General features: G+C 41.3%; 1 protein-coding gene across 2 annotated transcripts; it reads right to left on the bottom strand.

The window, feature by feature from the left end:
• Positions 1-7,485: 7,485 nt before the first annotated feature.
• Positions 7,486-14,117, bottom strand: LOC124110996 (uncharacterized protein SCO4629-like). 2 transcript variants are annotated; one of them, XM_048382582.1, is made up of 4 exons: positions 13,804-14,117; positions 11,378-11,547; positions 9,677-9,800; positions 7,486-8,075 (listed from the first exon to the last, which is right to left on the bottom strand). In XM_048382582.1, exons 2-4 carry the CDS (start codon positions 11,483-11,485, stop codon positions 7,618-7,620), a joined length of 690 nt encoding a protein of 229 aa, XP_048238539.1. In that variant the 5' UTR covers positions 11,486-11,547; positions 13,804-14,117; the 3' UTR covers positions 7,486-7,617. The 2 variants fall into 2 exon arrangements, with proteins under 2 accessions (XP_048238539.1, XP_046326484.2); XM_046470528.2 differs by having other exon boundaries at positions 11,378-11,553; positions 13,806-14,115.
• Between the last annotated feature and the right edge of the window lie 399 nt (positions 14,118-14,516).

Below are 14,516 nucleotides of genomic sequence, written 5' to 3' on the forward strand. Positions count from 1 at the left end.
TGCCACAGAAAGCACCCCACACCATAACACTTCCGCCTCGAAATCTGTCAACCTCCTGTACACAACACTGGGCGTAACGTTCATGACGGCGCCTCCACACCCTCGCCCTACCATCAGCAAATCGAATATTAAATCGGGATTTATCAATGAAGACGACTTGATTCCAGTTCCTTTGAGTCCATCTTAAGTGTCGCTGTGCCCACAATTGACGTTGACGTCTGTGTAATTGAGTCAGACTCGGCCCCCAGTATGGCCGTCGTGCTTGAAGGTGAGCAGTTCTCAGACGGTTTCGAACAGTTTGCCCACTCAGTCTACCCCTGTACAGTTCATTTCTGGTTGATGTAGCCGTCAAAAGTCGGTAACGGAGGTGACGTAAGACAATCTGACGATCCTCTGCATGTGACGTCACACGTGGTCGACCTGGCCGAGGGCGATCAGCGGTGGTACCCGTTTGCTGTAGACGCGTCTGTAAATCATAAACAGTCCGTCGACTACAACCCATCGTCCTTGCGACTTCAGCTACGGACGTTCCCGTCTGCAACATGCCGATGGCACGTTCACGTTGCACATTTGAAAGGCGTGGCATGTCAAATGGCCGTAAAGACTTTTGTTTTCTTGTGTGTTTTTTTGTTTTTTTAATGACTGCTAACAAGTATGGCTGAAAACACGTGCGGTATTATGGCCACGTGACCAGTTGCACATGAAAAAACACTTTTGCCACTAAAGTGCTGTGCACATGATTTTGATCGATTCACCTGCACAAAAACGGGTGTTATCTGAAGACAATACGTGGCCATTACTGTTTAAATACACAATAAGGGCCCACAATGATAACTGGTCAAAATGTTAAAATTTTAGGATTGTGAAGTTTTTATTTTGGTTCAGTATATATCTACGATGTATACTGACATCTTGGGTGTACATATACCATTACATACAGCTATGTTCTTACTGACATCGTAGGTGTACATGTGTCATTATATATAGCTACGTTGCACAGTGACATCATGTGTGTACATGTGTCACTATATACGAGGGGTGTTCATTAAATATTTCCCCTAAACCACTTAGGGTTATCATATTTGGTTGAAATTTCACATGTGTAATGATACATGTATCTATGGGTTATGTCTGAATTTGCAGCACCGAACTATCAATCTTACTACTTTTACAGGTGTTATGATCGAGTAGGGTGTGACAATGGAGCCAGTAGAATACCGACATGTGTCACTATATATAGCTACGTCTCATACTGACATCCTGGGTGTACATGTGTCACTATATATAGCTACGTTGTATACCAACAACTTCGGTGTGCATGTATCACTATATAGAGCTACATTGGATACTGAAATCCTGTGTGAACATGTGTCACTATATATAGCTGCGTTGCATACTTACATATTGGATGTACATGTACCATTATATATAGCGACCTTCTATAGTGACATCCTGGGCTTGCATGTGTCACTGTATATAGCTACGTTGTATACTGACATCCTGGGTGTACATGTGTCTCTACATATCGCTACATTATATGCTAAAATCCTCTGTGTGCGTATATCACTATTTATAGCTACGTTGTATACTGACATTCTGGGTGTGCATGTATCACTATATATAACTACGTTGTATACTAACAACCTGGATGTGCATGTATCACTATAGATAGCAACGTTGTATACTGACATCCTGTGTGAACATGTGTCACTATATATAGCTGCGTTGCATACTTACATATTGGATGTACATGTACCATTATATATAGCTACCTTCTATAGTAACATCCTAGGCTTGCATGTGTCACTGTATATAGCTACGTTGTATACTGACATCCTGGGTGTACATGTGTCACTATATATAGCTACGTTCTATACTAACATCTTCGGTGTGCATGTATAACTATATATAGCTACGTTGTATACTGACTTCTTGGGTGTGCATGTGTCACTATTTATAGCTACGTTGTATACTGACATCCTGTGTGTGCATATATCACTATATATAACTACGTTGTATACTGACTTCCTGGGTGTGCATGTATCACTATATATAACTACATGTGCATTGGTTTCCACCATACTTTGCTGTAGGACTCGTGTGCACGAATCGGTTGAACAGGAATGTATAGGATTTCCAATGGCTAAGTTTGGTTTGGGCATGCTCATTGCTTCACTAATTACATATGTTTCACAACATGTGTTTTTTTAGGGAACTGTGCCTCATCACCATTTTAGGCTGTATATTCAACCTGTCAACACCAGTATTTTATGTACGAGGGGTATATATGACATCTGTTATAACGCTACCAAGCTCTTGTTCTGAGAGGACAATTTAAATTTGGTTATTGAGGAAGCGCATCCTGTGTTCTCTAAACACCCCACAAACATCCCGTGTGGCTGCAATGGCGGATTTGCTTTCTGCAATAGCAGCTGGTGTGTACAGTAACCACTTGTAAGGGCAGTACTAGGGGTCATTTTGTAAGTATGTATTAATTTGGGGGTCCATATGCAAGATGGTGGTGATAACACAGATAAGGGCCTTACAGTCATATCAGACGCGCCAATTCCTTGAAAGGATCTGGATATTATCAAAAAAAGTAACCACATCCCCAGATTCAGGACATTTAACTGGTTCATTGCCAATAGTGTTAAGTCATTTTTGGATGGTACTGTACGAGCCACAAGGGCTTGAGGCTGCATTGACACTACACCCACCCTTACTACCTGACACGAGATACAACATAGATTAAGCACAAACGTTAGTGGGGCCACAAGGCCACTGTTACGAGCTAGCCTGCCCATTTTTGTTACCCGATGCATCTGTTATGCCCGTGGCACCTTTCAAAAATCCAACTGTGACAGTATTTCAGTGGATAAAAGCTGCTCAAAACAACGCACTAGCCTGCACATCTTTTGTTTACCCGATGCATCTGTTATGCCTGTGGCATCTTTCAAAAATCCAACTGTGACAGTATTTCTATGTTCTAACCAGTCTTTAATATCCCTTTACTGTTGACCAATAGCGTCTGCATCTTCAAGTAAACATTTTGTTTTGCGATTGTCCAGTTGCATTGGCAATGAGAGTCAACTAATCTGTGTCCTATCTACCATCGACGATGTTCTGTGCTACATCTTTTGCATTTAGCGTGTCACATTTAGTCACAAAATGTTCATTTGCTTATTCGTAACATGGCTGACAAAATGTCCTGGGTTGGCGTTAAGAGATGCCTATGCCTAAGTCTTTGTATCACTGCAACTTTGTAGTTTATGCACTTCGTAATGTTTTGTGGACGCAAGTCTGTGCGACCAAGGGAGAGAATTCAACACGACTCAAACAAGGACAATCCATATTTACCAGTAGGTCGGTTTGCAGCGTTGTAGAGGTGATTTTAACAAACAAACAAGTGTTCTTGTAAATGTTGTTCCCGATTTTCTTTAGATTTTTTTAGTTTTATAACACAGATAAGACACCTTTCCTCGGGTTTGGTTAAAGATGCACTTGTGTCTTCAAAGGTGTCCCTCTCCCTCATGTTTTTATCTACAACAAAACCCTCGGGAGCGGTGTATATCCTTCGCGCGGCAGCCCAGTGGTTAAAGCCTTCGCTCACCACGCCGAAGGCTCATTGTTGATTCCCAACATGGGTACAATGTGTGATGCCCATTCCTGCTGTCCTTTAACTTGATATTGCAGGAATAGTGCTAAAAGCGGTGTAAAAACATACTCACTCACATTACGTGATAGACAATAATATGTTGGGGACGACACAGCGGATATGTAACAATACCCTCAACTTCCGGTCAGGGGAACATTCGAAACCGAATGACCGGAAATGCTGATGCACGTCTACCGTATTGTTCAAATATATTTATTGGATAATTGTCTTCAGGCAACCATCATAAACCACCAACAACCACCAATCACCAACAATCACCACCAACCACCGACAGCAACCACCGTTCGGTTTTCAATGATAACTTGAGATTGCTTCATCTGTCACCAAATGTTCCTTGAAACGAGTCTAATCACTTGTTACACTTCTTGTGAAATTAGTTCCATGAAAAACCGTTAATTACATAAACCTCCACTCCCTGTGTATCTGTTTTCAATACCACAATACCACTAAAATAGTTTTAAGGGATATAGATAGGACCCTCTGAGGACCGAAAGAACCTTTGGATTTCCGTCCTGAGACTGAAGTTTCAAAACGCTCTAATCATGGAGTCATCGAGGCACATTCCATGCAGCAGAGAGAGAACAATGGGAGATGCTATTAAGGCAATGGAATGATTCCCCACGCATCTTCATGGTTTCAGAATTGGTGAGACCGCCTCCATGGTCTAGTGGTAGAGCGTCCACCCGGAGATCGGAGGGTCCGGGGTTCGAACCCCGGCCGCGTCATTCCAAAAGTCGTTAAAGATGGTACTTGTTGTTACCCTGTGTGGCGCTCAGCATTAAGGGGCTAAAACAAAGGACTGGTCGACTCAGAGTCAGTATACTGTGTCTGAGTGGGGGTATTCATGTTAAACTGCGGCATGGTATCTCTATACCAGCACTTTGCTAGCACTATAAACCGGCATCAGTCCGGACTAGTACAGGCACACACACACACACACCACACACACTTTCTGTTGCACATACGGTATTCACTTTCTAAATGGGCGTTTCACCAGCGATGCACAGGGATTATTCACGTGTTTTGCAAACACTCGGGCCAGCATTGTCGATTATTTTGCTGCTTCAACTGATTTATTTTATTCATTATCAGACTTTACTGTTCAGACACGTACTGAATCAGACCATTTCCCAGTTACTTGTAGTCTTAAGTGTAGACCTAATGTGATAAAACCTGCAGATCTAATTGAAAAAAGTGTCACTTCAATACCGAAATATATATGGCGTTCTCAGAACGTTGAACTTTTTTATGTATCTTTGAAAGACATATTACTTGAGATGCCAGTTGGAGATATATCTCAGTGTACTACCTCTTCTCAAAAAGCAGAACATTTGACATCTATAATTAAAGAGAGTGCTGAGGACAATGGTATGGCTGTGCACAACAGTCGTAACACTAACTTTAGCAGGTGTGCTTCTTTGCCGTGGTTTGATGCAGAATGTGAAAATATGAAACGCTACAAATACAAACTGTTAGACATGTTTAGAATTAGTGGACATATAGATACTTTAAAGAACTTTCATGTAGTCGGCAATAGATTCAGAGAAATATGCCAGTGAAAAAGGATGTATTTGAAGAATCTGCTATTGTACATATTCTTAACTGTTGTAATGATAAGAGAAATTCAAAAACATTTTGGTCCGAACTGAAATTTCACCTTCGAAAGCCACCCGTGACAGGACCCAGTATTGGTGTTTCTCAGTGGATTGATTACTTTAAAACTGTTTTGAATATTACTGATAATGTAACTGATGTGGATTTTGTTGCGTCCTGCAAAGCTGTTAATACAGAGCATCCAGTTAAAAGCATGAATTGTCATGTGTGTAACGATGACGGTGTTGACAGTTTACCAAATCAAGATATAACGGCTAAAGAGGTTTCAGAAGCCATAGATTCCCTCAAATGTGGTAAATCAGCTGGTCCTGGTGGTATTTTACCAGAGATGATAAAGTATGGCAGTGATGTTTTAATTCCACATCTTCTAGTTCTTTTTAACAACATTCTGTGCAGAGGTAGTTTTCCAGATCAATGGTCTGAAGGAATTATCTTTCCTCTCCATAAGAAAGGTAATGTTCATGTTGTTAACAATTATAGGGGCATTTCCTTGATAGATATTTGTGGTAAGGTTTTACCCAGGTTTTGAATAATAGATTAGACATTTTGTTAAGTTATAAGATAAGCTCCCGGAATGTCAGGCTGGCTTCCGAAAAGGATATTCCACAGTGGATAGCAAGTTTATTCTTCAATCATAAGTGCAGAAATATTTGTCTAAGTCAAAAGGAAGATTTTACTGTATGTTCATAGACTTTCAGAAAGCTTTCGACTCTGTTAATAGGGATCTTCTTTGGCTTGTTCTGCATTCAAATTGAATTCATGGGAAAATATTTCCTATCATACAGGACATTTATTCTAAAACTCTTGCTTGTGTTAAAATTTCAAAGAGTAGCATCTCAGATTATTTGAACAGTCTCAGTGGTGTACGACAAGGGTGCGTTTTATGTCCTCTTTTGTTTTCGTTATTCATAAATCAGTTGGAAGAGAACTTCCGGCAGTGTGGTGGTAGAGGGATATTTGTACATTTACTGGAATTATATGCCGATGACTTGTGTATTTTTGCAGATTCAGTTCTTGAACTACAGAAAAAGGATTGACTTTTTACACAAATTTTGTAACAAATGGGGTCTAAAAGTTAACATGGATAAAACTGATATCTTAGTTTATCGTAATGGTGGTAAGTTAAGGAACTACGAGAAACGGAAACTGGGGCATATGCCTTTCAAGGTTTCAACATATTACAGTTATTTCGGAATTATATTTTCAAACAGGCTGTGTCGGACGAGAACAGTTCAGCTTTAATTCCTATAAAACAGCTCAGTTATAAACTTCAAAATATCGCCCCTGAAGTGTTGTTTAAAATGTTCGACTCTCAGATTAAACCTATTATTTTATATGGTTCAGAGATTTGGGGTGTTCATAAATGGTTGTTTCCCGAACGTTTCCAAGCGAAGTTTTGTCAATCTGTTTTGGGGGTATTAGTTCCAAATCTACAAATATTGCAGTGCTCGGAGAATGTGGCCGATATGGTATTTATATTGATTCTTATACAAGATGTTAAAGATACTGGTTTAAGCTTCTTAATATGTCTCAAGAGAGATTTCCAAAACGGTGTTACAATATGTTAGTTAGGTTTGATGTCGTTGGCAGAAATACATGGATTTCTGCTATTAAGAATATGTTATATTCTCATGGCTTCGGACATATGTGGGAATTTCAAGGTGTTGGTGATTCTGAATATTTCATAAGTGAGTTTATACTGAGGGTTAAGGACTGTCATCCACAAACATGGTATTCTGAAGTGTCTGGATGCTCGAAATTAGAACTGTATTTATTATTTAAGACACCATTGCCGGCTGAGCTAATTGATTGAAGCGTGGTTTATTTCACGATAAAGCATTGTTCTGTCATGACGTCATTTCTGGAGATTCGAACCTGCGCTCGCAATTTGATGACGTCATATATTGAATGACGTTATTTTTGAGAGGGGAGTGTCTAGTGAGTTGTTCCCCATAGATGTAGCTGGGCAACGCAGATAAACGCGATGGCCGAACAATCGCATCCAAAAACGGGAGAGATATGACAATCGGTATTGGGAGAAAAGGTACAGGTAATCGTCGTGATGATTGTCAGAATATGAGGGAAATATCCACCTGTGCATAAAATGGACTTATCCGACATTGCCAAAGTCGGATTCTATTGAGAGAGTCGTCATTATTTCAATAAGGGAAAAATATTTTAAAGCTTGTACATTTTATCACTATCTTTAATGAGGTGGTACATAATGTTGATATATCATATAAGAAATAAAGTACTCTACAACGAGTCCTATATTTCTTAAAATAAATAATTATAAATCACTGTAGGGACAGCTGCATCACCTTATGTCATTTAATCAGATGTGACCCAAACCACCCACTCTCTACAAGTACATTGTAGGCTTGCCACACATCAGGCGGTATCTCCTGGGCAACCTGGAAACCTCGCTCTGCATACAGCGGCAACCTCTGCATATCCCCGACCAACACGGATATGACGTCAGCAAGAGTCCCTACGTCACTGTTCGGATAATCCATCATGGAAGTGTTCTGTGACGTCACCATGATGTTACACGGTCGAGGCCATTGCTTCATAAAGGTGGCGTAGGCTCGACGTTCCATGAACGGTTTCTGGACCAGAATGAGCGACTCTACTGTTATGTTTCTCATCGTTAAGAGGGCGTAAGTAAACCTGGCATTTTCTCCACTGTTTGTTGACTGATTTTCCACAATGATGCGGTCCTTTGGCACTCCTTTCCTGGTGGCTAAGTCGAAAAACATCTCCGCCTCCGACTTCGGCCATTTTCCTATTAAAAAAATTATTATTATGAACTTAGGGTCAGTCAGTCTGTTATTGCTGATGCGGCGTTAAACACTATTCACTCACTTAAACACAAGAGACAAATATCCTTATCGATATGGCCTTAATGTTAATGGGTGAGTTAGATTTTTCACCGCTATGAAAAATATTCCAGTGATTTCGCAGTGATTCATGTATGGATTTGAAAACGAATAGTTATTGTGTCGAGTTAACGCTTTAAACGCTAGACTACACAACCGCCCGGATGACCCATAACTGTTTTTACATAACACGTGCACTGCCTCAAGGAAGGTTGGTAGTTCGATCCCTGGTCGCTTTACGCCATAAGATGTTAAGAGAAGGTACTTGTTGTTACAAGGAATGACGCTCGGTATTGAGGAGATAAAACATGTACAGCTCGGCTCGGAGACAGTTTAATGTATTTGAATGGGGTATCCACTGTCAAACTGGGGCGGTCGGGAGCCTAGTGATAAAAGCGTTCGCTCGTCACGCCGCAAATCTGGGTTCAATTCCCGAAAAGGGTACAATATTTGAAGCCCATTTCTGGTGTCCCCCGCCGTGATATTGCTGGAATATTGCTAAAAGCGGCGTAAAATCAAACTCACTCACTCACTGTCAAACTGCGGCCAGGTATAACGTGCAAGATTTCCTTCACTTTAAATTACCAATGCACCATACTTATTCCTGATAAACCTCTGAGTATAGGTTCTATATCCTCTTTGTCCAGCTTTGTCCTAAACAGATAGGTACTGTTACTCTTAGTACTGCTTCACTCTTGGAAGCTTTCTGTAAAAACACAATCAAATATGAACTCTTATACTGAACATACATTTGAAGATTCAAATCCATCCCACCTATCCCACCAAACACCCTGTTTGGACCTTCATAATGGTTGGTGAAATATTTTGGAATCCTGTGACGATCTGGGTTAGAATTGGTCTTTAGCAACCCATGCTTGCTGTAAAAGGCGACTATGTTTGTCGTACGAAGCGACTAACGGGATCGGGTGGTCTGGCTCGCTGTCGTGGTTGATGCATGTCATCGTATACAATTCGCGTAGATCGATGCTCATGTTGTCCATCACTGGATTGTTTTGGTCCAGCCTCGAGTGCGGCGTGACACAACAAACAACCAAACAAACGAAAATCTTTTGGGAACGAAAAATCATGGATCTGGAGCTTTTATATTGTTGAATATAATACGTTTGGTGTCACTTCCTTTGCCGCTTACTCTGATCTCGATGGACATGCGACACTGCTGTAGCATACACTACTATATATTCAGCTCATGCATATCATAAATATACCCCTGTCAACAAGATGCACGACAAGGGACGCTAAGAGTGAGTGAGTGAGGTGAGTTCCAGCCGCTTTTAACAATATTCCATCCATATCACGGCGGGGGGACACCAAGAATGTGACCATATGGGGAGTCGAACCCTTGTCTTCAGCGTGAAGAGCCAACACTGTGACCACAAAGCTAACCAGAGAATCTAATAACTCCAATGCGTGGAGCCCATGTCAGGCCAATTAGAATTGGCATACGGGGGATGAGGATCTATTAATTTTGACATATACAGTATTTTACCTTTTGTCAACAATCCACTTTTTCCAGACATAACGATCCAGTCCGCCATGCCCCTTAGGAACAGGTCAGAGGCCACTTCCGCTACTCTAAGATCATTGCTGCCCAATGCTATGATGACATCACTCTGCGATTGGTTGGTAAAAACGGAAATTTTAGCACTATATGTTGAAGTTCTCAATTACGAGCTCTCATAACTACGGTGGCCCATGAGGGACATGGAGTCTGTTTTTCCATATTTTGATATTTCACTTACTTTTATCGTAACCTTTTGCAAATTAACACGATTTGTCTTACATATATGTGATAAATCATGTGTAAAGAAGATATTGAATCGGTGAAAAGTGAAACGAAAAATGTCAAAAACTAAATTGAAAATGTCAAAAACAAAAGCGAAAATGTCAAAAACTAAAATGAAAATACAGAAAACTATTTCCGCCGCGGTGATAATATTATCACCGCGGTGGAAATAATATCCACGCGGTGGGAATATTATCACCGCGGTGGAAATAGTTTTCTGTGGTTTCATTTTAGTTTTTGATATTTTCATTTTAGTTTTTGACATTTTCGTTTTGGTTTTTGACATTTCCATTTTATTTTTTGACATTTTCGCTTCACATTTCAGCGACTCAATAGCTACTTGAAAATATATTTTCCATGTTTTCGGATGTTTTAATACATGATTTATCACATATTTGTATGACAAATTGTGTTAATTTGCAAAAGGTTACGATAAAAGTAAGTGAAACATCAAAATATTGAAAAACAGACTCCATGTCCCTTATGGGCCACCGTACTTATGGGCCACCGTACATAACTATCGAATGATTGCCTCAATGTCGTTGTACGCCACATTCAGCAATACTCCAGCAAGTCGGCAGGTAGATTAGCGAGTCTGGGCCACGATATGATGATACATAACCAGCCAGGTCAGGTATTGTGATGCTTTTTCAGTTGCCTCTTTGGACATAGTGATTTGTTAGTGAGTATGGTTTCGCGCCGCTTTTAGCAATATTCCAGCAATCTCACGGCGGGGGACACCATAAATGGGCTTCACACATTGTACCCATGTCGGGAATCGAACCCGGGTCTTCGGCGTGACGAGCGAACGCTTTAACCACCAGGCTACCCGACCGCCCCTGGACTTTGCGTTTGTTCTTTGAAACATTTACGTATTTTTAACTTTAATACCACAATTGTGGGTTAGCTGAACTATTTTAAAAGACCTATTCCTGTGATATTTGGATATCTGAACATTGAGCAAAATTTTGACCAAAGTTCTTCCCTTAGTAAATGTTAGTAAAGGTATCTCAAACAAATGCCGAAAAAACATTCTTTGGTAACAAACTTACAAACTGTCATTTAAAAAAAATGACATTCCAGGGTCAATATCCTTTTCTCAATATTATTTCATAAGGACTCGATCCCAGTCGTACCCCACCTCACCTAGTCTGCTCACTACCGCAACACCAAGTGATCTAAATATTTGTTTGATATTTGACGACTAGTGACAGTTGGTCATAAACGTCATCCGAATGTCGGGCCCCTCCACAACGTGATCGTTGCGCTACGACTGTCGTAAGTCTGTGTTAAAGTGTTACGATCGTCTTGGCTCCTCGATCATTTTGTGGAACGGGGCCCTGGTATGGACAACGAGTAAACAACTCTCACATTGTTTACACGTAGGGTGAAGTGAGATCCTACCTGTGTGAGAGACTGGTTGAGTTTCATGTAGTCCCATATTTTCTGCGCTGCGTCCAGATTTCGTATGCTGAGCGCCGAGCTAGTCTTCTTTGCAGCAACAAGCGCCATTTTGGAGAGGTTCTAAAACTGACTGGGCGTGGATCATTCCACACCACTCGCCCCTTGCTGTATGTAAACTACAAGAAGAATCTTTACTATATAATGTGTCAATGTGCGAAAATACGACAAACGAGTCACAAAACACGTATGGGTAGAAGTACTTTGGTAAAATAAAAAAAACTCCTTAAGGGACCGACCATTAAATATTCTGGGGGTGGGGGAAAGGTGATGGGGGTGATGGGGTCTGATGGGCTTTTTAAAAGTTTTATCCCTAAAAATTAATTGTCCCAGAAAATTCTTTAAAGAGATAGTTATGCTTCAGACAGATAAAACATGTCTGCAACAAAAAATACATTGTTGCAAGGTATTTTTCTTACAAAAATATTCAGGCTCATGATTTTAATTAATTAAATGTCTGGTTTTGCAACTGAAACTGAAAAAAATTTCAGCCTCACAGAATACATATATATTTTAAATGATAGATATGTCTAATAATGTGGCAAAGTGACAACAGTCTGAATTGTTTTACCATATTGAATAACAAGTGATTGTTAATGGCAACCGTGTTATACTTAGAAAATATCCATGCAAACTTACAAAGCCATAGCGAATGTGGTTTAAGCTGACTATGTTTTAAGATATGCGGTTGGACCAAATGGCCGGGGCAGGGGTTCGAGTCGCTATTTGGCCTAATCTGGAATGGCACGAGTAGCACCAGTGGTCACGAATGGGCGTGTATACGACATACATCTGACAGAAAGAGTGAGCCTGCTTAGTGCTAGTTTTAACCGTATCTGAGATATATGTAAAAAAACAGAATTGACGCTGGTCATCGACATTTATTCTACTGTGCGTGTAATATATTAATCATCTGGGCTTCGAACCCAATAAATCCTAGCATCGAAGGAACACTGCGCAGCAAAGTACAGTGCTTTAAACAACTTAATTGTGTGTGTCCCTGTTTTGCATCTTCCCGAGGCAAGGGTGTTAACTGTTTGTTTGTTTGTTTGTTTGTTTGTTTGTTTGTTTGTTTGTTTGAATAGAAGTTGGTGGTGCCTTGTCCACATGGTTTCTGTGTCCGTTTATGTCAAATACGTGTTGTGGATAAAAACATTACAGTTTGGCTCCTCCGTTAATTCTCTTGGGCTCCCCACAAAAAGCAGCCGTGATATAACTCGAATACTGTTAAAAGCGGCATTTAACTCAACTCACTCACTCACTCACTGTATGATTCAGGAGTCAGGAACAGACAATCCAGTGCTTGACATCATGAGTATGTATCTACACAACTGGGATACGATGACATGCGAGTACCAGCTTGTAAGACGTGGCAGTTATTTTGAAAACTCGTAATAAATAATCAGTTATGTAATAACCAAAATATCTAGATATTCAATAATCCTGTCATATTCCTGTTTATACAATTCAAGATAATCTAGTTCTGGCATACGAACACCTTGTAGGGTAGGCCCTGTTGTCTGTTGAAGTCGATCCGAAAATGATCAACAAGTCTCTTTTTGAGACCATAAATCATTTGTTTAATAAAACAATTACCCCTTTTCCATTCTTACCCCCTTCTCAGCTTCACCAGCCTACCTGTAATTAAGAGACCTCATACCTGAGTGTTCCTTCATAGAAATATTTCACTTTCACCTTATACATAACTTGGGGGGGGGGGGGGTAATTTGGGGAGGGGGCTCTATGTTCAACACTCACTCGTGGAAACAAGGAAAGCTTAGTTTATCGAAAGCTTTGTTTATCAGAGAGCTGTTGAACACGACCGCTTCCATAGTCTAGTGGATAGTCTCCCCTGCCCGGAGTGGTTCGATTACCGACCGCGTATAACGAGACGATGTTAAAAGATGGTGCTTGTTGTTCTCTCCCCGTGCCCGGGTAAACACGGGCTAGAGCAAGGACTGGTCGGCTCGGAGTCAGTATACTGTGTCTGAGTGGGGTATTCATGTTGAACAGCGGCATGATATATCTCAGTAGGCTAGCACTGTAAACCATGCATTAGTCCGAACTACCACAACCATCCACACACACACACGCACGCACGCGCTCACGCACTCACGCACGCACGCACGCAAGCAGTCACACAAGCAGTCACACGTGCATGCAAGTCGCAATGTAAGTGCAATAGTCTTGAACGCGACCTTAAATCCCACTTCACCTGAATTCTTATCTCCACACGTTGGGTTTGGTGGCACACGGGGTTAGGCTATCTCCACATCCGTGACCAACTCGTGTTATTCCGGGACAAGCCGAATAGCGATCTTCTTGCAGGTTACGGAAAGGGGCGAGTGGTGACGAATGGGTACAAACTTACCTTGCGCAATGTGGCTGGGAATGTGTCGCCGTTTTCCACCAGAGCCGGGAGTGTCGGTTTCTTCAAAACATGCACCACGAGTGCAGTAACACCCTCAAGTCGTCAGTATCTAGTTAGGTTGGTTTCTTCGTGTGTCCAGCCCCACATTGCAACGACAACGGTGTGTGCAAATGTCTCGCTGAGTGACTACGTGGCGCTGACACGGAAAATATATTATGCTTCAATATTAATGCACCTTATCTATCTGTGCCTGTGTGTTTAAACTGGACTGGCCGGACTCGCCTGGGAAGTCGTAGCGACACATACTTTAGTTTACAAGGTAACCCTCCTCCGTGGTTGCCTCGACGTGTAAACCGGCACGTGAATCTAGACAGGTTGACATGTGCGTGCATAAGCTTTACTGATTGAGTGAATGACTGACTGAGCGGATGGGTGGGTGGGTGGATGGATGGGTGAGTGGGTGGGTGGTTGTGTGGGCGGTCGGGTAGAGTGAGTGAGTGAGCGAGTGAGTGAGTGAATGGCAGTTAGATATCATCTTCCCGGAGCAAGGTAGTTAACTTACTATAAAAATCCAGTTTCCACCCTTGCCGAACTAGGCTGGAATTATGGAGTTATATCTTGGCTGGACTAACGAGTCCGGTCCATACAAAGTCGCGTAACGAAATTGACATCCAGTTCGTAAACTGCCGTGCACATTTCGATTGATTGCAG

The sequence above is a fragment of the Haliotis rufescens genome, unplaced genomic scaffold (genome assembly GCF_023055435.1).
Source record: "Haliotis rufescens isolate VD_foot unplaced genomic scaffold, xgHalRufe1.0.p SCAF_4, whole genome shotgun sequence".
In the NCBI taxonomy this organism is placed as follows: domain Eukaryota; kingdom Metazoa; phylum Mollusca; class Gastropoda; order Lepetellida; family Haliotidae; genus Haliotis; species Haliotis rufescens.

What these genes read in the sequence shown, in the direction of transcription:
- LOC124110996 (XM_048382582.1), bottom strand. Translation starts at nt 11,485, where the DNA reads ATGGCGCTTGTTGCTGCAAAGAAGACTAGCTCGGCGCTCAGCATACGA. An exon ending in TCAACCAGTCTCTCACACAG is followed by an intron (nt 9,801 to 11,377) that starts GTAGGATCTCAC and finishes AACCAATCGCAG; the next exon opens with AGTGATGTCATCATAGCATT. An exon ending in AAGTGGATTGTTGACAAAAG is followed by an intron (nt 8,076 to 9,676) that starts GTAAAATACTGT and finishes TTTTTTTAATAG; the next exon opens with GAAAATGGCCGAAGTCGGAG.